Below are 22,470 nucleotides of genomic sequence, written 5' to 3'. Positions count from 1 at the left end.
GGTAAAGCTAAAGGAAAAAATCTTAAAAAAATTGTAAAGCGTGTATCCAGCTTAAGAATCCCAAACCACCTCACAGACAATTGCACAGAAAAAATTATCAGAGGAGGTCCCAAAGGCACCACACCCAACGAATTAAAGAACAGGACACTTGAGATGCTCTTTCAAAAAGTTGAGATTTTTTAGGTGCCAATAACTGGAGTTAAAAAATATACATCGTATTTCAATCAATTTATTCAAATATTTCATAATAAAAGGACAAAAAGAAAAATAATTTTTAGGGGATTTGTTAAAGACAGGAGTGCCAGTTCCCCTTACCAACCAGTAATGATCTCCAAGTGATAAGAGATCAATAGTGCAGAAATCATCCAATTGAGGGGGCCACCACTCAGGATACCACTGATTCCACCGCCTCCATGGTCCTTCACTGGCTATTCAAAACCAGCACCTCAAAGTAATAATAGGAAAGAGAAAAAACAAAGAACCATAGAGTAGTATGCTAAAATCACATGATTTATTACCAGTAGATATACTCATAAATGTTAGAGTAACACAGGCAAAACACACCACACCAGAGATCAACAGCAGGTGTACAACATCATATGCCACTGGCCTCACCCTACGTGAGGTCTGGTACAACGGACGTCTTCACGGGATAAAGAAAGTGGACACTGGCATATAGTGGATATACAGTATATACAGTATATAGGGTCGCTGGTTCGAATCCCACCACGACACTACCTGCCTGGAGTTTGCATGTTCTCCCTGTGCCTGCGTGGGTTTCCTCCGGGTACTCCGGTTTCCTCCCACACTCCAAAGACATGCTGGTAGGTTAATTGGATCCTGTATAAAATTGATAAAAATATAAGAAAGGTTGAAATCGGCGCTACCTTCAAAGTGCTAATGTGCCAAATAAATAAATAAATAAATAGTGTATGAAATAAAGTGCTGGTGTGTCTAATATGATAAATATTATTTATTTAAAGTGCTCATATGCTGAGTGATAACAGGTTAAATATTGCAACACTTATCAATCATAAGTGCTAGTGCCAGAAAAAACTTGAAAAGAAACCAAACCCAGTGCTTTATTCAAATTAATATTGTGTGTTACAGTGGTAAATCGTGGAAGTTTACATAAATAGCATATAAACAAAAGGTGCTTATTTTATTGAAAAAATGACTGTAAATTAATAACCTGTTATGACGTGCTGTGATCAAAAAGTGATGTGAAACTTCACATATATATATACAGGTGAAAAAATAAATGAAGTAGTGAGTCCTCTCTAGTAGAGAAATGAGAAAACAGGTGTTGATAAAAAGAAAAGGAGAGCACGGGTTGCAAGCACCAATGTAGCCACTAGGTGTCGCACCCGGCCAGTATACCACCTGTATATCAATAGGGACCAATATGGAATCCTGGGGTTCCCTCACCACGATCTCTCCTCGTCCCGAGTACCTCAGAATACAAAAAGAGAGAGAGAGGGGGACCCCTTGGTGCGATGTATGGTGCCAATTTTTTAAGGGCGAGGTAGTAACTCACAGTTAGGCTGTCCTCGATCAGTGAAGAGAAGCCGGGAAGCTTCCGCGTTCCACGGCCCAAGCTCCAAATACCGGAAGTGACGTAGTGACGTAAGACTCCACCCTACGCGTTTCGTAATACAACGTCTACTGGAGCGGCCTGTATAAAATTGGCCCTACTGTGTATGTATGTGAGTTAGGGACCTTAGATTGTAAGCTCCTTGAGGGCAGAGACTGATGTGAATGTGCAATGTATATGTAAAAGTGCTGCGTAAATTGACAGCGCTATATAAGTACCTGAAATAATACTAATATATACTAGGGTTGTTCAAAATAATTGTTAAATTGATGCATCGCGATTTAGCTGTGAACGATTCTGCATCGATGCAGAGGACGGCTGAATCGGGATTCAACAAATGATGTCATCCTGGTCACCCCGCCTCTCCTGGGACAGCCCTGCCAGCGTACTCTAAAGGGAAAAAAATGACTGCCAGTGCCCCTTTTTATATATCTTTCCTACACTGTGTCTGTGTCATTGTAAACCGATGCCTGTAAATAACTTATTAGTTCCATTCTTTCCGGCCACTCTTCTCCTCCCGCTCCTCCTCCAAGTGTAGCTTTAGATTGGAGAAGGAGAGCGGTCATGTGACTGGCCATGAAAGATCACAAGGGAGCGGTCACGTGACCAACCGCAAAGAGCAGAGCTAAGCAGGTATTTACAGGCATCAGTTTACAATGACACAGTGTGGGAAGGATCTTTAAAAGGATAGCGAAGGTCCTAAACAAGGTAAGGGGGGTGAGATCCTCATAATATGCAATATGAAGTGTAGCACCCTCTAGTGTGTGCTAGAAGTTAGTGTAGTGTGTGTTAGAACTTAAGAGTAGGTAAAACATAATTTAGCTCAGGGCTAAGCTTGAACGGTGGAATCTGGGTCAGGGTTAAGTGAGTCAGGACTGGATAACTCATCCTGACAGCTCCTCTGTTGCTTCCCTCTCTGGGACATTGGAGAATGTTCTAGAGCTAGTAGGTGGAGGTTAGTAGGAGCTGCCTGCAAAATGTATGAGGCCTTTGCCAATCCTCAGTAGGGGGCTGGCAGGGAGCAGAGCTTACCTCTAAATAGGCATGAGCCATGCCAGCAGGGGCAGTTGGGTGGACGATGGAGATAAATTGCTGAGGAGGCTGTCAGTGGCCCTCAGGGGTGCCCCCTAGGAGGGGTGTCCTGCCTTGGGCCGGGGGCTCAAAAGCTGGAAGGATTCTGCCACAAAACATGGGAGGAAGCCCTTCCTGGAGGCATTGGAGCAAGAGAGGACAGTGTGAGTAGATCAGCACTGCTGGGGAGTGGGGACTAACAAGGAGGAAGACTACCACATGTAGCCAGTCTCCCTGAAGACAGCTGTATGCTTACGTCTTCATCCTTCCCTAGGAGATCTCCTGGTGAGAGTCAGCTGGGTGGGCTGGTGAAGAGTCAGTCTGGAGGACTGGTGTAGAGAAGTTAGCCTGGAGGGCTAGTGAAAACGTCAGCTGCAGCCGGGTGGGTTGGCAATGCCTGAAGATGTGGTGCTGGGTCCAGGAGACACAGAGGAGAAGTGCAAGCTGTTTCACTGTAATTTTTGCTACACAACAAGGGGCTGCAAGTCTCTGCCTGTAAAGGGCCATTGCTAAATCCCACTGAGAGCCTTTTAGATCAATTAACAGTGATTCAGCTGGAGCCAGCGTGCAAGTGTGTGCAGGAGGAGAGTGGAGGAGACGGTATATAGACTGTATATAAGAAGATGTCCATGAAAATGTTGCTGAAGTTTTGCTAAAATCAAGTGGGCATTCCATAACCTCCCATCCCCATCCAACTTATTAACCCTCAATAAATACCAATAACAAAGTCACGACTGTTCTCTGACTCTGGAGTGCCTGTGAATATTTGGTGTTCTTGGCTGTTCAGGAGTGGGGGATACAAAATTCATCAGCAGTCCCTACGGCTCTACAGAAATCTTGGTTTGTACTCTACTCTTCACTTAGAGATCTAACGTGACTTTGGCATTTTGTGATTGGGAGCCGGTATTTTCTATTTTTCTTCTTAGATAACAATGTGCAGCTCCGAATCACTCATTCTGCAGCTCCCACTAAATTACACAAAGTAATAGCATGCGGCCCATATTTGCCACTGGAGCCACTCCCACTTGGAAATATTAGTTACCAGCTTACAATAGGAGCCTATATCTTTCTGTATGGATCTTTCACTATACAGTACAATGTATGGATCTCTCTATATACAATACAATCAGAGTAATCTGCCCTGTTGTGTGCCTCTTGCCCTTTTGTGTGCCAGGTGATGTGCCCAACTGTTTACCCCCCTGATGTGTCCTACTGTGTGCCTTGTGATGTGTCCTACTGTGTGCTCCATGGGGTGTCCTACTGTGTGCCCCATGATGTGCCCTGCTGTGTAACCCATGATGCGCCCTGCTGTGTGCACCATAATGTGCCCTTCAGTGTGCCCTGTTATATGTCCTGCTGTGCCCCATAATGTGCCCTCCTACCCCATGTTATATGCCCTGCTGTGCCCCATAATGTGCCCTGCTGTTCCTTAAGACGTGCCCTCCTGTGTGTCCCATGATGTGCCCTACTGTGTGCCCTGCTGTGTGCCCCACTGATATGCCCTGCAGCGTGCCCCGCTCATATGCCCTGCTGCGTGCCCTACTGATGTGCCCGGTTGTTTGCCCCATAATGTGCTCTGCTGTGTGCACCATGTGTCCTCTAGCCTCCATGTAATGTGCCCAATAATGTGTCCTCTTGCCCACATGTAATATATCCTTCTGTGCCCCATAATTCACCCTCTTGCCCCCATGTAATATTCCCTGCTGTGCCCCACAATGTGCCTCATAATGTTCCATGCTGCCCCCCCCCCCCTCCATGTAATGTGCCCTGCTGCTCCCCATGTAGTGTGCCCTCCAGCCCCCCACCTTTGTTCTGACCTGCCGACTCCTTTACTTTGCCATCTTTCCCCCCATGCTCTGCCCTGCTGCCCCCTGTATACTTTGCTCCCTTGACCCTCCATGCTGTGCCCTGCTGACCCCTGTGCACTGCTTATCACAAGTTATTTTCCTAACTTATTAAACATTTATTTTGAACATAGTGTAGAGAAATTCTGTGACTAATGTAATGTGGACAGTGCAATATGTAGGTGGAGCTTTGTGAGGATGTGGCTTGAGTGTGGGCGGGGATGCAGGGTGCCCTACGGTCTCCTATTGCCCGGGAGCCACGTGTGTTGTCAGTCCGCCCCTGGTGGTGCTCAAGCCTCTGCTCCCTGCTACAGGCTCCTCACTTCTATAGATAATGAGTAGGCTGAAAGGTGATCGGTGAGTGGGTGAATGTGGGAGGAATGTGCCTGCTCCCACTCACACTATCCTCATGTCTCCTTCTTGCCTTCAGAGCTCAGCTTTAAAGGGGGAGGCTGGAGGGATGTGCTACAATGTCAGTGCATCCCTACAGGGTTTAGAGGAGCAGAAAGTATGTTGCAAGCATGCGCAGCTGAGATCTATCTGAGCACTGGGTACCGCAGGAAGGGACACAGGGCTAACCCATTACCGACTGGGGTGCTCCAAATGGTCCAACTGTGCCAATGCTCATCACTGAGGAGGCAAGGAAATCCTCTCTTTTTAAACAGAGCAAAACAAAAAAAGGAGGTTGGAATAAAATGAAATTATGACAAATAGAGATGGGCGAATTGTTTGAGCCGAGGATAAGTTCGGCCTTAACATTGTCTGTTCACCCATACGGCGAACACCCGAATTTGAAGGGCGCTCAGCAGGATGTTCACCCGTTGAGTGCTCCACAATGCTCTGCTCACTGCCCAATCAGGGCACAGTAATTAGCTGTTGTTAAGGAGCAGAGCCGGGAACTGGCCGTTGCGTCCTTAAAATGATTGTAAACCATGACTTGTGAAAAAACCTAATGAAAAACAGCTGTAAGGCAATTGTATAATGTGCTAGTATGCATTGCATGCTAGCACATCATGGAATATTTACCTTAGAACGAAGCTCTCCACCGGTATTTCTTCTGGGTTTGCATGCTTCGGCTGTGTGATTGGCCAGAGCTGCAAAGACGTAACGCCCGAGCATGCACGCAGGTGCCTTCAGTGCCGGCACAAAGATCTGAAGTTCCGGCAAGGTATGCTGGACCTTCAGAGCGCATGAGCCAGTGATGTCATTGGCTGCATGCAGGGTGAATATCTCCTAAACTGTGCACATTTAGCAGATATTCGTTTTACCTACAGTAGTTAAGAATCAAAGAATCACAAAGTGGGCTTTACTACTGCTTTAACAAGGCTTCCCCACTAACAGCTACATGAAAAAAAAAACACATTGCCGGGAATAGAAAACAAATTTTAAAAAAGAGTGCCCCCCCCCCCCCCCCAAATCCATACCAGGCCCTTCAGGTCCCCATGCCAAAATGTAAAAAAAATATTGTGGGGGCCCCCCACAATCCACACCAGACCCTTATCCGCGCATGCCACCTGGCAGGCCAGGAAAGAGGGGTGACGAGTGAGCCCCCCCACGAACCATACCAGGCCACATGCCCTCAACATGGGGGGGTGATTTGTCCCCATGTTGATCTGTACAAGAGTCTCTTCCCCACGACCCTGGGCTGTTGTTGTGTGGTCTGCGAGCAGGAGACTTCTCGGAATCTGGAAGCCCCCTTTCACAAGGGGGCCCCCAGATTCTGGCCCCATATGTGAATGAGTATGGGGTACATTGTACCCCTATTTATTCACCAAAAAAAGTGTCAAATATAAATAAAAACAGTGCACAGGTTTTGCCAAGTCCTTTTATTAAATAAATTTAAAACAACAAAAAAAAAAACGTCCCCTGATGTAGATTCATCTCACTCACTCACGATGCTACCACCACTGCCAGACCAGAAAAAAAGAAAAAAATGCTTTGCTCTCAATGAAGGCTTACCGCCTACTGTAGGCTTGGATAATGGTCTGGTATAGATTTTGGGGAGGACCCCACACTTTTTTTTTTTTGCCGTTTTTTCAATTTTTTGTTTTTATTGCCTGCTTGCAGCCACGTACATTTAAATGCATTTATTTTATTTTTTTTAGAAGTGTCAGTTTTGCTGCAGTAGCTTCTATACACTGTACAGATTCACCACTTTACAGGCAGACTAAGGGGAACCCCCAGGCACTACATTTAAAGGAATTTTTCTTTTCTATTGTTTCACTTTAGTCATTATTAAATCACTGCTACTTTAATAACTATTGTTTTTTTAAAAAAAAGTTTTCGCATTGATACATGTCCCACAGGGCAGTACCTGGGCCCCATCCCCTTTTTATGGCCAATAACTTGCATATAAGCCTTCAAAATGGGGACTTTTAATTTTTTTTGTTCGGGTCCCCCAGACTTTAATAGAGTTCACGGCTTGGGGCCAAACTTTTTCCGTGTTCGGGAATTCTGATGTGAACCGAACAGGGGGGTGTTCGTCCCATCTCTAATGACAAATAATATATACATATAATACATTTAATATATACATATTATCTATTTATTTATCTATGAACTTCCTAACATTACCATATTCTGAATTCTGAACTCATCTTGGACTCTATTTAACCACACCCCTTTAAGCCATGTGCAATTAAAACCACACCCACTGTTTGCCATGGCACATAAAGCTCACCAAAATTTTTTTTTTTCTCGATGCCCAGAGCCCACTTTTGATCTTGCACATGGACCCACTAACTTCATTAAAAGGCCCCTGAATACATTGCATTGATCTGCATATTACAATAAAATGCATGAACCTTTCTATATACAGTAGAGATCTTTGTGTATACAGTGCAATGCATGGATCTGTATATACAGCACAATGCATAGATCACTATATCCAGTACATTGCATGGATCTCTATGTACAGCACAATGTATGGATCTCTCTATATACAACACAATGCATGGATCTCTGTATACAGTACAGTGAATGGATCTCTATATATGGCACAATTCATGTATCTGCATTGACAGTACAATGCATGATCTCTCAGCATCCAGTACAGTACATGGATTTCTCTACAACACAGTGCATCTCTCTATATCCAGTGCATGGCTCTCTATATACACCCCCCCCCCCCCCATAGCTGGTGGTATTCTAGATTGTTACTGTATTGCTGGGATTTGTAGTCCTCTATACAGTGGTGGAACTACCAGTTTTTTTGTACTGGGTCTCTGAGGTTTCTACTTATGCCTCTACTTATGGTTACATACACACATGTTCTGCAAAATCTCATTCCAAATTGTGCTACACCAATGAGATATTAGGGTTAGTTACTCCTTGATTTCTTCTTCCCTAAACTCTATATCAGATCTCATGATTACCACTCACCTCTCTGCACACCACTTCCAAAGTGATTGTAAAATGGCTGCCAGCACCAATTAAAGAAACAACTTACACACAGCAAGGGAACAAAGATGAAAATTCAGCCACAGAGACCACTGTAGTGGGATGACTACTGCACAACATAACTGAACCAGAACTTGCAGCAGACTTGCAAAATGTTTGCAAGGAAAGTTGATCTGGAGTCTTGTAATGCAGTCATTTTCAAGCTTACAGCACAATTGCTTGCCATCTGGGATACACTTATTGGTATTGTTTTTATCAAAGACATGTAGCAGAATACATTTTGGTCACAATTTATGAAGAAATTTAATTTTTTCATTGAATATGTTTAACTGCAGAAAGTAATATATATATATATATATATATATATATATATATATTTTTTATATTGCAAAAAAAAAAAAACCCAGTGGTAATCAAATACCACCAAAAGAAATCTCTATTTGTGTTAAAAAAAAATTATATAAATTTAATTTGGGTACAGTGTGGCATAACCACACAATTATCAGTTAAATTAGCACAATGCTAAATACCAAAAAAAGGACTGGTCATGAAGGGGGTCAAATTCCGGAGTTTTTAAAGTGCTTAAAATTTTTTTAAAAAAAGGTGAAAACATCATCTAAAAACCAACAAAAATTGTGTATTTCATTAATTACAGCATTATTATTAGAAATCATGATAAAAATACCCATCTATAAACTGTACACACTACTTACTGTAAATATTTACTATCTGATAAAATAGATAGTACATTCCCCCTGGAGGGCGATGTGTATATATTTTTACCTCTTATGGTATGGTATCATTTATTGGATATTCATCTACTAGACATTTTCCATGTCTCACCACCCCACCGGAGTTTTTCCACTTTTTTTCCCCTGGGTTTGGTTCTTGGCTTTGCTTAGGACACTTTCTCACTTCCCCCATCCCCCTTCCCAACTGCTCTCCTTCTTTCTTATCATTGTTTTCACCCCTGATCTTTTCTTCACCCCCTTCCCTTCCTCCTATCTTTCTTCTTTTTCTTGGCCTTCCTACCACTATCCTTCTTCCCCTCTTTTCTCCTCTCCTTTCCTCCCCCCCCCTTTTTTCCTTTCTTTCCTCCCCTTTTTCTTTCTTTCCCCATTACTTCCTTTCCCCTTTTCTCCCCCCTTGTCTCCTTCTCCTCCTCCCTCTCGTTTTCCATTTTTCTCTCTTCTTTTCTCCTTCACTTTTATTTATCTTTTTTTGATATCATGGAAATAGTCGTTTTCATCCATCTCTAAAATATTCATCGTTATCTCATTTCACCACTATAAGGTCTCCCATGTCCGCCGGTGAGAGTTTAGTGGTGGCTGACCCACCAGTAGGGTTATGATCCATGCTGGTCTCAGGTAAGCCCAGGCCCTGCCCCACATTTGTAATAGATAAGTGATGCTATATTTTTTGTATAATCTGTATTGTACAATATTGTATTTGTTCACTTTTGTGCTAACATATTATAGAGTGCATGTATATCCTCCTGAAGAAGCGGTCCTGCCGTGAAACATGTAGAGGAATGCACATCTGAACGGCATTTTTTGTCTCTTAGCTATGTATCTTTTGAAGTGATGTATTCAAGATGCCCCTTTGTCCTTTTTAACACGTATCATTGTTTTTCAATAAAAATAGTTTTGATATAAAAAATTTTCATGTGAAGTATCCATCAGTTAATATGGTACCCCAAAAATCCCGTTAATTTCCCTTGTTCCCATTCCCCTTCCCGGGACCGTTTCTGTGGGGCAAATGGTTTCCCGTTTCCTCTCAACACTTTGTAATAAAATAAGTGCTATATAATTTCATCACCTCTTTCAAAATAAAATAAAACAGTGAATAGGCAGGACAACCTAAATATAAAACTCTAACTGTTATTAAAAAAACAATTCTACAAACTAGGCTTTTAAATTATACTGTATATCCATCGAGTCTCCAAATGTGAAATCGATTGAATATTGTTACTGCCCCTCCAATGTGGGGAAAACTTATTGGTAAAGCACAAGGTGGGGGTTGAATTTTAGTGTGAAGAATACAATTTATTGATGCTGAAAATTTATGTGGCAAAATTTCTGGTGCTAAAACTCTTGTGTCCAACACAAAGAAGCCCCTTTGCCATAAATTAGATCTATTATTCACAGTTTATTCAACAGAACTTTTTTTTAGATCTATATTTTTGCTTGCAGATGGAACGGGAAAGACTGGCTGTGATAGAGCGAGATAACCAGGTCCTCATAGAGAAGATCAGTCACATTATGCGCACCAGAGGTGAAGTTGACAATTGGAACACTCCTTATATACAAAGGCAAGTTTTGCTGTTAGAGAATTTAAGCAAGATTGTACATTTTGACCAAATTTTTCACTAAATCATGGTGATTTAAAGCTGAATTCCTGAAATTTTGCTTCTTTGTAAAAGCTGCGCACATACAATGAGTTAAATCTACTGAGGTGCCTGCCACCTTGTAGACATATCTCTATTATTCACATCTGACAGGTTTATTGTGCTCCAGGAAGATAGATTCTGAAGCTCCAATGCTGCTCACTGTGGTCTCAGTTACTTCAAGAGCAGAGTTGCTGGAACTGTTATGACCGTTCCCTCGCCTCCCCATTCACAGAAGCCTTTGTATTATATGATCGTATTTACAAAATACAAAGGTTTCTGTGAACTGGCAGCAGAGGGGAAGGGCAGGTATAGCTGCTCTGTGCTCCTCTTGGAATGCAATAAACCTATCACAAATAAGTGATAGAGATATGTATTGGAGGTGGCATGCACCTAATTGGACTTAACCTCACAGTGTGCCTGCACTTTTTGTGAAGTTGCTAAATTCTTGGAATTCAGCTTTAAGGACCAGAGGTACCTTTAAGGCATCTCTGGAGCTCAGCCACAGTGATCTTTGGGTTCTTCTTTACCTCTCTCACCAAGGCTCTTCTCCCCCGATAGCTCAGTTTGGCCGGACGGCCAGCTCTAGGAAGGGTTCTGGTCGTCCCAAACGTCTTCCATTTGAGGATCATGGAGGCCACTGTGCTCTTAGGAACCTTAAGTGCAGCAGAAATCTTTTTGTAACCTTGGCCAGATCTGTGCCTTGCCACAATTCTGTCTCTGAGCTCTTCAGGCAGTTCCTTTGACCTCATGATTCTCATTTGCTCTGACATGCATTGTGATCTGGAAGGTCTTATATAGACAGGTGTGTGGCTTTCCTAATCAAGTCCAATCAGTATAATCAAACACAGCTGGACTCGAATGAAGGTGTAGAACCATCTCAAGGATGATCAGAAGAAATGGAAAGCACCTGAGTTAAATATATGAGTGTCACAGCAAAGAGTCTGAATACTTAGGACCATGTCATATTTCAGTTTTTCTTTTTTAATAAATCTGCAACAATGTCAACAATTCTGTGTTTTTCTGTCAGTATGGGGTGCTATGTGTACATTCATGAGGAAAAAGAATGAACCTAAATGATTTTAGCAAATGGCTGCAATATAACAAAGAGTGAAAAATTTAAGGGGGTCTGACTACTTTCCGTACCCACTGTATATATATAGTGATGTTGCACATCAACTTTACAGCCTGTAAGCAGTTAGCTGAAAGGGGATTAAAAGTGACATAGCAAGCACCATAAGGTACCTTCTACTGTCTTCACCATGCCTGCTAAATCTTCCCAATCCATTTCTGAAATGACAGGAGTCTTAAACTTGATTGGATTGCAAACATGCACACTTGTTTGCGAATGAGTGCTTGGGGTCTCAACAATATGTTGTCAGACATGTGAACTGCCACATGGTGGGCTGCCAGTTCCATTGGATTTTTTAGGGGGTGAATGGTGCTTGCTATACAGTGTCTTATTTTTCTTTCAGTTAACTGAGTTCACTTTAATAGAAATGAGCTATGAAAGTATAATTTAGTATAAGTAGAATTTAGTAAAAATATTGATTATTTATTAGATATATGTATGTGAAATATACCCATTTGTAAAACAAGTTTAATGGTTTTAAGATGTTGTCATTGCTCCACTCAGCTGGTTTTGCTTTTGCATCTTTGTAGCTTTGACTAAAAAAAAATTCCACCAGCATTTTCTCCATTTCAGTGATGTCTTTGTCCTGTACGTTATTTTATTTTATTTTTGAATTCGTAGTCCACTCTAACATATACCTTTTTTTTTCAGACTGATAGGGCTTTTTATATTTTTATTTCCTTGGCTTTTTTTGGGAATAAATAGTTAAAAAAATAAATAAATAAATAAATAAATAAATAAATAAATAAAAGAATTTACCAGTAATTTCCCCATTGCAACGTTTCCATAGTTTGCACACTCGTTTGTTCCCCCTAAAGTACAACCAACAAAGTTTGCAGATTAAAATGAGATCACATTAGTGCAATGTTTATGTAACAGTGGAATGATAGGCTCAAAGTGAACATATGTGTTTTTCTTTAGAAGAGCTTTATTTCACTTTTAAGGCAACAATGCAATGCACGCAGGGGAAAAAAATGGTTTGTACATATTGGTAGCATAGCATTAATATAACATCAAGTTGGGAGTGGTGAAGGCACACATTAGCACTATGATGACTTTTTCATAGGTTTGTGATTGCTAAAAATCCAAATTGTATTGCATTCAGACTAGTATTTGTTGCTTGCACAGAAAATGCAAATACCATGCAGTTCATCTGACATAATTGTTGGCTTATGGTATTTGCAGTCTTCTATCACCTTGATAAGGAAACAGTCCAATGCTGATAAAACTGTGTCTTTTCATTTAAGGAGCAAAAGATAAATATGGTAATCTGTGTATTTTTCCCAAGCACATTGTTAAACATTTAACATCATTGTAGATAAGATTATAGAGTTTATTTATCACAGGCAAATAGGTTGTTCACTTTGCAAGGGAAATTGAACTTTGCAAGGGAATTTTCCCTAGAGCTTAGTGAATGAGGTGAAGCTTTGGAGACTTCCATCACCCATGTTGGAGCAACAATGGTGTTTTTTTTTAATTTTCCTTGCATATGATTGGGTATTTCTTGCAAAGTGAAACTTTACCACTTTCTCCAAGCTCTGGGGCAAATATCCTTGCAAACAATCCATTTTATTTTCAAATCAACCTCTCTTATGATACAAACATTTTAGTGTTTATCCTAACTTTACATTTAGAACATTTTGAGTTATAGTCAAAAAAGTACAGTAAAACCTTGGATTGCGAGCATAATTCGTTCCGGAAACATGCTTGTAATCCAAAGCACTCTTATATCAAAGCAAATTTCCCCATAAGAAATAATGGAAACTCAGATGATTCGTTCCACAACCATTTATTCATAAGTCCTTCAGTTTATAGTACCATATAAAAAGATAATAGCATTGTGATAGGTTGTGTAACCATAAAATGTCCATCCACAAATGGCGCCTCCACAAGGGGATTAGAAGCAAAATCCAGCAGGAGCTACAGAGTATCAAAGAGAAGAGAGGCGCCTCTAAGTGTAGCAATATGGTTCCATTTAATGAAGGTACAACATTTAGCAACTCACATGGTTGATGAATAAAACAGGCACGTCTAAGTATGCAGGCATCCTTCTGCACTGCTGGCTGCCAGTCTGTAATCCTGACCGGGAAGACCACCCTGGAGTAAAGCGATCTCATAGCGAGGGGCAGCATGGAAGGGATGACGTAGATGGCGGTGCGGAGGATGGTCTAAGTGGACAGCTTTACCCCTGATGCCTGCATACTTAGATGTGCCTGTTCCAATCATCAACCATGTGAGTTGCTAAATGTTGTACCTTCATTAAATTTAACCATATTGCTACACTTAGAGGTGCCTCTCTTCTCTTTTATACTCAGCTGTGACTTGAGGCTACTTGTATATCAAGACATCGCTTGTATATCAAGTCAAAATGTGTTTGAAAATTTTGCTTGTCTTGCAAAGCGCTCTTAAACCAAGTTACTCTCAAACCAAGGTTTTACTGTAATATTCAAATTGGATGCATTTTGGATTGAACACAATATGCAAAGTGTTTACTTTTCCTCTTTAACTACTTGCCACCTAAGCCAATTCTGACACTTCTCTCCTAAATTTTTTTTTTAGATACCTAACATGTCATGCTTTAAAATTGTGCACACTCGTGGAATGGCGCCAAACTTCGGTTCCTAAAAATCTCCATAGGCTACACAGTTTAGAGTTGCAGATGAGTTCTAATGATCACATCTATGCCTCACATGTGTGGTTTGCATGCCGTTTACATATACAGGCGCTATCTACGTACGCATTCGCTTCTGCGTTCGAGCACGAGGGGGCGGTCTTTAACCACTTAAAGACTGCCCGCCGCAGTTTTACTGCGGGAAATCGGCTCTGTCCCGCGAGACTACGTAGCTGTGATCAGCGGGTCTGGCGGCCGCAATTGCCGCCAGACACCCACGATCGCTCTTCGTGGAGACAAAATGGCGGTCTGCCATTGTGAACATGGCAGACCACTGTTCTGTCAGTTATAGACACAGGGATCCTGTGTTCCTCTTATGTAGGAACACAGGTCTCTGTGTTCATGCAGAAAGCCCATCCCCCCCACAGTTAGAAATCACCCCCTAAGGACACATTTAACCCTTTGATTGTCCCTGGTGTTAACCCCTTCCCTGCCAGTGTCATTATTACAGTAACGTTGCATATTTTTAGCACTGATTACTGTAGTAATGTTACTGGTCTCCCCAAAAGAGTAAATGTCAGTAAGGGGTCCGATCTGTCCACTGCAATGTAGCAGTCCCGCTAAAAATCGCTGATCGCCGCCATTACTAGCAAAAAAATAAATACATAAAAAATAACCTAAATCTTTCCCCTAGTTTGTAGACACAATAACTTTTGTGCAAACCAATCAATATAGATTTATTGGGATTTTTTTTACCAAAAATATGTAGCAGAATACAAATTGGCCTAAAATGATGAAAAAAATTAGATTTTTAATTTTTTTTTTTATTGGGAATGTTATATAGCAGAAAGTAAAAAATAGATATATACATATAAAGAAAGCTCTATTTGTAGGAAAAACCACACACAACCGCGCAATTGTGAGTTAAATAAACGCAGTGCCGTATCGCAAAAAATTGGCCTTGTCATTAAGGGGGTAAATTCATATCCACATCCACATATTATACTTACCAGTTGGTTTAGCACAGAGCAGCCTGGATCCTCCTGTTCTCGGGTCCCTCTTCGCTGCTCCTGGCCCCTCCCTCCTGTCTAGTGCCCCCACAGCAAGCAGCTTGCGATGGGGCACCCGAGCAGAGCTGCAGCTCCGTGTGTCCATTTAGACACGGAGCTGCAGTTTGGCCCCGTCCCCTCTCTCTCCTGATTGGCTAACTGACTTTGATTGACAGCCACGTCTCAGCCAACCAGGAGGGAGAGTCACGGACGGCCGAGGGACTTGTGGACAAAGATGGAGCTCAAGTAAGTATTAGGGGGTGCTGGGCAGGCTTCTTCACACAGAAGACTAGAATGCATTAAGATAAAAAAACCTGATGACTTTACAACTCCTTTAAAATCCCTATGTGGTCTTACGGTTACTAGACAGTAGTGCTCTATCACTAGTATGGTACTGTAAGTTCTTCTGTAAGCAGTGATTTCTGTGAATCAAAGCTGACCAAAAAAGGCAAGGCAGGGTGTAATCAGTCAAAGCATACAATTTATTTGAGCAGAAAAAAGTTTAATGGAGATCTATCACTTTCATTGTAAGCATTGCATTGTAATAGCAATACAAACAATATTTATTTTTGATAATCCAATATAAGATTAGTTGAAAACATTTCTTTCATGCTGTCAGTGCTGCCTATCTGCTGACCATCAATTTCCATAACTTCCTGGATTCCCTACATGCTTTGCAGCTTATGTTCTGCTGTTTACTTTCATTTTCAAAAGACTACATATCCCATGGTACCTCACTGTCTGCAAGCAGTGTTTTCTGTAATGACTCCGCCTCCTAAAACTCTTCCTCACACCACCTCTGCAGTTCAACAGGCAGAATCTGTATAATGTGTGACCCAGCCGTGCTTACTCACAGGGCATATTGACTACGTGTCACAGAATTCAAGAATGTAAATGTGTGGGGATCTTCACAAATTAAGTTCACAAACTTTAACCACTTGCTACCCACCGCCAAGTGACGGCAGAGCGATACGGCTCTCGTTCTGGGCTGACGTCATATGACAGTGGCCCATTCTAGCAGGGCATGTGCACGATCGTGTGCGCTCAGCCCTGTACCGTCGGTGGCGGCGTGTCCCCGAGACATAGCGCGTCACCGGGTAAACAGCCAATGAGCGGGGCTGTTTACCAGGTGATCGGCTGTGATCCATTCACAGCCAATCACATGACTCTGCCCCTGTGTAGACTGCGCATGTGCGCGCTTGGAAGCGCACTGCACAGTCATGACGTTGGCAGCATGTTCCCAGGAACACAGCTTGTCACCGACAGTGGTAAACAGCCAACGACAATGGCTGTTTACCACGAGATCGGCCATGATCCATTCACAGCCAATCAAAAAATAAACACAGAGTGATAACTGGCTGTTACCAGCTCTTATTTCCTCACACACCATTTACAGTGTAAGGGGAGAAGAGCCAGAAGCAGTGAGTTACCGATCTGTGTTCTGTCAGTTTACTCTGCACTACACAAATTAAGAGAGCCTGTGCCCATACAGTGTTCAGTACCCCCATTGTACCTGTCACCACATCAGTGCCCATAAAGTGCAAGTGTCAAACATCAGTGCCCATAAAGTGCAACTGTCACCACATCAGTGCCCATAAAGTGCAAGTATCAAACATCAGTGCCCATAAAGTGCAACTGTCACCCATCAGTGCCCATAAAGTCCACCTATCACCATCAGAGACAGCCATCAGTACAGTCAGTGGTGCACCTGTCACCCATCGGTGACCATCGCCCGTCACCTATCACCCATCAGTCACCCATCAGTGACTGTTGCCTGTCACCCATCAGTGACTGTTATCAATCACCCAGCAATCACCCATCAGTGACCGTCACCTGTCACCCATCAGTGACCGTCACCTGTCACTCATCAGTGACCATCACCTGCAACCTATCAGTCACCTGCCACCCATCAGTGACTGTCAGCAGTCATCTGTCACCCGTCGCACAGCCCATCACAGCCACCATCATGTCCAAAAAAGTGTACAGCAGTGAGGAGGCATTTCACATCCTCTCCATGACTGAGGAGAGCAGTGGGGAGTTCTCATCAGATTCCGATTCTGAATCCAATTACGAATTTGAAGTAGTGGATCGGTGACGGAATCGGAGGAAGAATGAGTCCCTACTAAAAGGGCACGGTGCTCTGGAAACCAGGCAGCCAACAGCAATAGACCGCAGGTTTAAATGCCCACGCCCAGTACCAGCACTGCCACCAGCGATATACCCCAGGATCAAATGTCCAGCACCAGTGCTGCAGTATCACCCCCAAGTACCAGTGCAGGAATTTTAATTCCCCCAACTACCAGCACTGGAGTGTCACATCCCCCAAGAGCGTGGGCTACTACATACCTCCCAGATGCTCTTGCCAACCCAACATGGCTGCCTTCCAACTCGGGATCAGCAAGCATTCCCCCTTTCACCGCACAGCTGGGTGTGCAAGCCAATCCTAAGAATTACTCAGAAATTGATTTTCTTTATTTTTTTTCCCAACACTTTGCTGCAATTTATCGTGGGCCAGGCCAATCTCTATGCCCAGCAGTATATTGCAAACAACCCCTAATCATCCTATGCCCGTCCGTTTGAGTGGAGAGATTTGAATTTGGAGGAGTTCAAATTGTTTAAGGGCCTCACTCTAAACATGGGGCTTACAAAAAAAAAATGAAGGACATGCCTATTGGTCCACCAACCCCATTCACCACATGCCCATTTTTTCTGCCGAAATGTCCAGGTCCTGATATGAAATGATTCACTTCAGCCACAACACCCAGTGCCCTCCCTGAAGCCATCCAAATGATGACAAATTATGTAAAATTCGCCCCCTCCAACATTTTTTTTCAAAAGATCTTCAGAACTTTATGTCCCTGATCAAAAACATATGTGTGGATGAGTCCTTGGTACACTTTACAGGCCGACTAGGAATAAAACAACATATTCCTAACAAAAGGGCCAAATACGGGGTCAAAATTTACAAGTTGTGTGAAAGAGTCACGGGATATCTGTATGCGTTCCAAATATATGAAGGAAGGGATTCCCAGCTCCAGCCCCCTAAGTGCCCCGCCTACATGGGCACAACCAGAAAAATGTTATGGGACCTGGCATACCCACTGCTGAATAGAAGGTTATCATATATACCTGGATAACTACTATATCAGCCTGCCCCTTTTGAAACACCTACACCTTGCAAAAACCCTGGCCTGCGGAACCCCCAGAAAGAACAGGAAGGGCTTTTCACAAAAAATGCAAAGGGGGGAAAAAGCAGCTTTGAGAAGCAATGAAGTGCTTGCCTTGAGGTGGAAGGATATGGAATGTATATATGATGTCCACCATCCATAATGACACCACAGTTGAGGTTCAAAGAAGACGAGGTTCCATTCAAAAGCCAACGTGCGTCCAGGAATATAATCTTTACATGGGGGGTGGATTTTAATGACCAAATGCTTCAGCCCTACTTAGCAACAAGGAGGTTCAGTTTCTGGTACAAGAAAGTTGCAATTTATTAAATTAATTTGGCCATTTATAATGCATATATTATCTACACCAGGCATGTCCAACCTGTGGCCCAGGACCGCAGGCAATGCGGCCCACCGCCCGCTGCCCGCTGATATTTTTTTTTTTTTTATTCGGAGGAAGTCACGACAGGGCCGCGGTGGCCGACTATTGCATTATGGGAATTGTAGTTTTTGATTCGGAGGAAGTCACACCAGGGCCGCGGCGGCCGACTATTGCATAATGGGAATTGTAGTCCATGCACGCTCAAGCTCCAGTGAGTGGAGAACTTACAGCAGCACAGCTAGAAAACTACAATTCTCGAATCACAGAGGCAGGCAGAGAAAGGGCACGCCAGGGAGTGGGGACAAATGTGACTGGCTCGGGCTGCGGGGCTGAATGCTGGCTGCTGGCTGCAACTGTACTTGACTCCAGGACAGGAGCATCAACCCCCCCAGGACTGGAGGAGGCCGTGTGAGTACCTGGAACTGAGCTGGCAGCTGCCATCACTGATGTGAGAGACCCTGGCATCCCCAGCCGACCCCTACATGATCATCCCATCTATCTCCCTCCCCCATTTACCCTGCCCCAATGCCCACCCAGTAACCTCAAAATAGGCCTCAACACTGTGGGTCCTGCTGGGAGATGGCCATGGCCTGTGGGTCCAGCTGGCAGCTAGCCACGGCCTGTGGGTCCAGCTGGCCACTAGCTACGGCCTGTGGGTCCTGCTGGCCGCTGGCCATGGCCCGTGGGTCCTGCCTCTAACCTACAGGCTAGCGGGACCACTCGATTAGTGACCAGCAAGACCCACAGGTCAGTGGCAGGCAGGACCCACAGGCCATGGCCAGCAGGACCCACAGGTTGGTGACCAGCAAGACCCACAGGTCAGTGGCCTGCAGGACCCAAAGGTCAGTGGCCAACTGGACCCACAGACCATGGCTAGGGGCCAGCTGGACCCACAGGTCAGTGACCAGCAGGACCCACAGGTCATGGCCAGCGACCAGCAGGACCCACAGGTCTGTGGCCAGCTCCCAGCAGGACCCACTGGCTGTGGGTCAAGCTGGGAGCTGTCCGTGGACTTTTGGGTCCTGCTTGCCACTGACTTTTGGGTCCTGCTGGATGCTGGCCATGCCCTGTTTCTTCTGGAAGCTGACCATGGCCTGTGGGACCTGCTGGCCACTAGCCTAGGGGGTGACCAGATGTCCCTAGTTTTGTCCCGCTTTGCAGGGCTGATCCTGGGCAGGTGCACCACAAGCTGGAGCAGAGGGACTTCCAGGGCCAACCCTACCATGGGTCCCGCTGGACCCATTGGGCTGTTTTGGTGGGGAAGGGAGGGGTGAGCGCTGCCGGATTACACAGAGCGGGGATTTCCCACTTACCCGGAGGCCGCTGTCATGTGACGTCCTGCCTCCTGGACTGGCTCCTATGATAGACAGCACACTGTGTAATCCGGCAGCTCTCCTCTCTCTAATCCTCATGCACTGAACAGGCTGCATTTATGGACACTGGTGATTCTGAACTTATGGGCACTGATCAAGCTGCATTGATGGGCACTGGTGAGACTGCACTGATGAGGCTGAGCTGATGGGCACTGACGAGGCTGGGCTGATGGGCACTGATGAGGTTGGGCTGATGGGCACTAATAAGGATGAGCTGATGGGCACTGATCAGGCTGCATTGATGGACACTGGTAAGGCTGCATTTATGGACACTGGTGAGGCTGAATTGATGGACATTGATGGGCCAGCACTACCTGCCAGCAGTAACCGCCAGCACTACCCACCAGCAGTAACCACCAGCATTACCCGCCCGTAGCAGTAACCACCAGCAGCAGTAACTGCCAGCAGTCTGCAAAATAAGTAGAAAAGGTATGTGCATTAGCGTGTGTAAATTGTTGCAATATGTTTTTTAGTTGTGTTTTGTCATAATATGTCATGTCCTTGTTCATACATGTATGACTAAGGACATGACATTTTCTGGCTGCCTAAGTCACATGCGCTAGGGGTGCAACTATCCCCCCCCCCCCCACCCCACATAACTGTATATATCCCAGCATGTGCAGTGATTCTGACTCTAACCTCCATGACCACTTCAGTGATTTGAAGTGGTCATGGTGGTAGGAGTGTTCCTTTAATATCTCTCAGAAGAAGTTTAACCTCTGTATAATGATTCCATTTTATTTGATCATCCTCTAGTTGTGTTAAATTAGTGTGTGGGGGGGGGGGGGGGGGGCGACGGCGTGGGAAGGGCACGGTCGCGTTTTATTACTTCTATACCTTAACTATATTATATATTTTATATGCGGCCCGAGAAAATTTCTCTACACTCAATGTGGCCCAGAGAAGCCAAAAGGTTGGGCACCCATGATCTACACCAATCCCCTGAAAGCCCCACCCCCTTTCTTAAATGAATCGAAGAAATTGTCACGTCTCTCAACTATTAACAAAGAAAGCAGAAAACCTTGCTCTGATGCTGTTAGCCGGCTTCATGTGCGCCACTTCCCTGACAATATTCCCTCATGTGAAGCATGCTGAAGACACCAAAAAAGATGTTGTGTATGCAGCATTTCGTAGAGATACCAGCTACCATTGTCCCCAGTATCCCTCCCAACCCGGCCTGTGCATTGGAGAATGCTTTCAACTTTATCACACATGCCTAAAATATTAGCCCATATTTTAATCATTTCCCCATTTTCATCTGTGCTGACCATTTTCCATGTTTCCTCAAATAACCATGCCATTGCCTTCCACATAAACTGACCCTGGCCTGTTTTTCGACTATGCCTCTGCCCACCGTTTGGACTGCTTTCACATGAACGGACCCTGGCCTATTTTATCGATTATGCTTGAACTGACCCTGGCCTGTTTTATTAACTACGCTTCTGCCTACTACTTGGACTGCTCACACATGAACTGACCCTGGCCTGTTTTATCGACCATGCTTCTGCCTACAGCTTGGACTGATCTGTTACCCTGCTATTGTAGTACACAGGGGTCTCACATATGTTAGGGGTTTCAGAATTGTTTATCAGGATGGAGAAAAAAATATTTGGTTCTCTCCGGGTTTTGTAATTTCCGGATTAGAGTCTGGAGTCCCGAGGCTTTAAAGAGATTTGAGTGGGAGAAACCTCTACCCCTGTCCCCAGGTCTTACCTGACCGAGGCCCTCAGCCTGCTGCTGACTTACTACCATCATGCCTCTGCCTGCCACGTGAAATTAACTGTAGCTGGAGAGTGATACAATAATGAGTGTCTGCAGGTAACAGTGTACCAGGACCAATATTATGGCTGTGTTGACCATGTCTTTGCTTGTACAATTCCTGTGGAAAAAGATGCTTTGGCTGTGCTGAAAGTATCCCAGTATTGACTATAGACGATATTCCTGCCTGCTGCATGGATAATTGCTATTGTAGTCGCTAAGCATGTCCCTGCCTGCTGCCTGGAACAATGCTCTCCTCTGTGGACAACTGCACTACTAAAACCAAAAGTAATAATTTTTTTTTTACACTTTCCTCAAGAGAATGTATTTTGTAGTGTAATTATTGGTATGTACATGCTATGTGTTAGAAATATGAAGGGCCTTCAAAAATAATAGGTTGTCAGGAAACTGGATGTACCTTAAAGATTATACGTGTGTTTGCTTTCCGAAATGGGGTCATTTTATGGGGGTTTCCATTGTCCTGGTGCTCCAGGGCCTTCAAAAGTGCGATAGGTTGTCAGGAAATTAGATGTGTAATTTATGCTCCTAGAACACCTGACGGTGCTCCCTGCATGTGGGGCCTCTATATGTTGCTAGGCTGTGAAAAAGAGTGCTGATTTTTACATGTATGAGAGAAATGTCAGAATTTGCTTGGGCTGGAAGTAGTTATTAGGACTAGCCTAGAAATAACTGAGATACAATGT

General features: G+C 43.9%; 1 protein-coding gene across 1 annotated transcript in view; it reads left to right on the top strand.

Moving 5' to 3' along the window:
- The window catches only part of LOC309567413 (sperm axonemal maintenance protein CFAP97D1-like), a gene marked incomplete at its 3' end in the record, with an annotated part of 379,099 nt that overhangs the window by 213,200 nt on the left and 143,429 nt on the right, over positions 1–22,470 (top strand). The window contains 1 exon segment of the mRNA XM_082272813.1: positions 10,101–10,219. Within this exon segment, the coding sequence (XP_082128939.1) occupies positions 10,101–10,219 (119 nt within the window).

Source organism: Pelophylax lessonae, assembly GCF_965119305.1.
Source record: "Pelophylax lessonae genome assembly, chromosome: 11".
NCBI lineage: Eukaryota > Metazoa > Chordata > Amphibia > Anura > Ranidae > Pelophylax > Pelophylax lessonae.
Note: the sequence above shows the minus strand (reverse complement) of the source record. Positions and strands in the feature narration are given on the sequence as shown.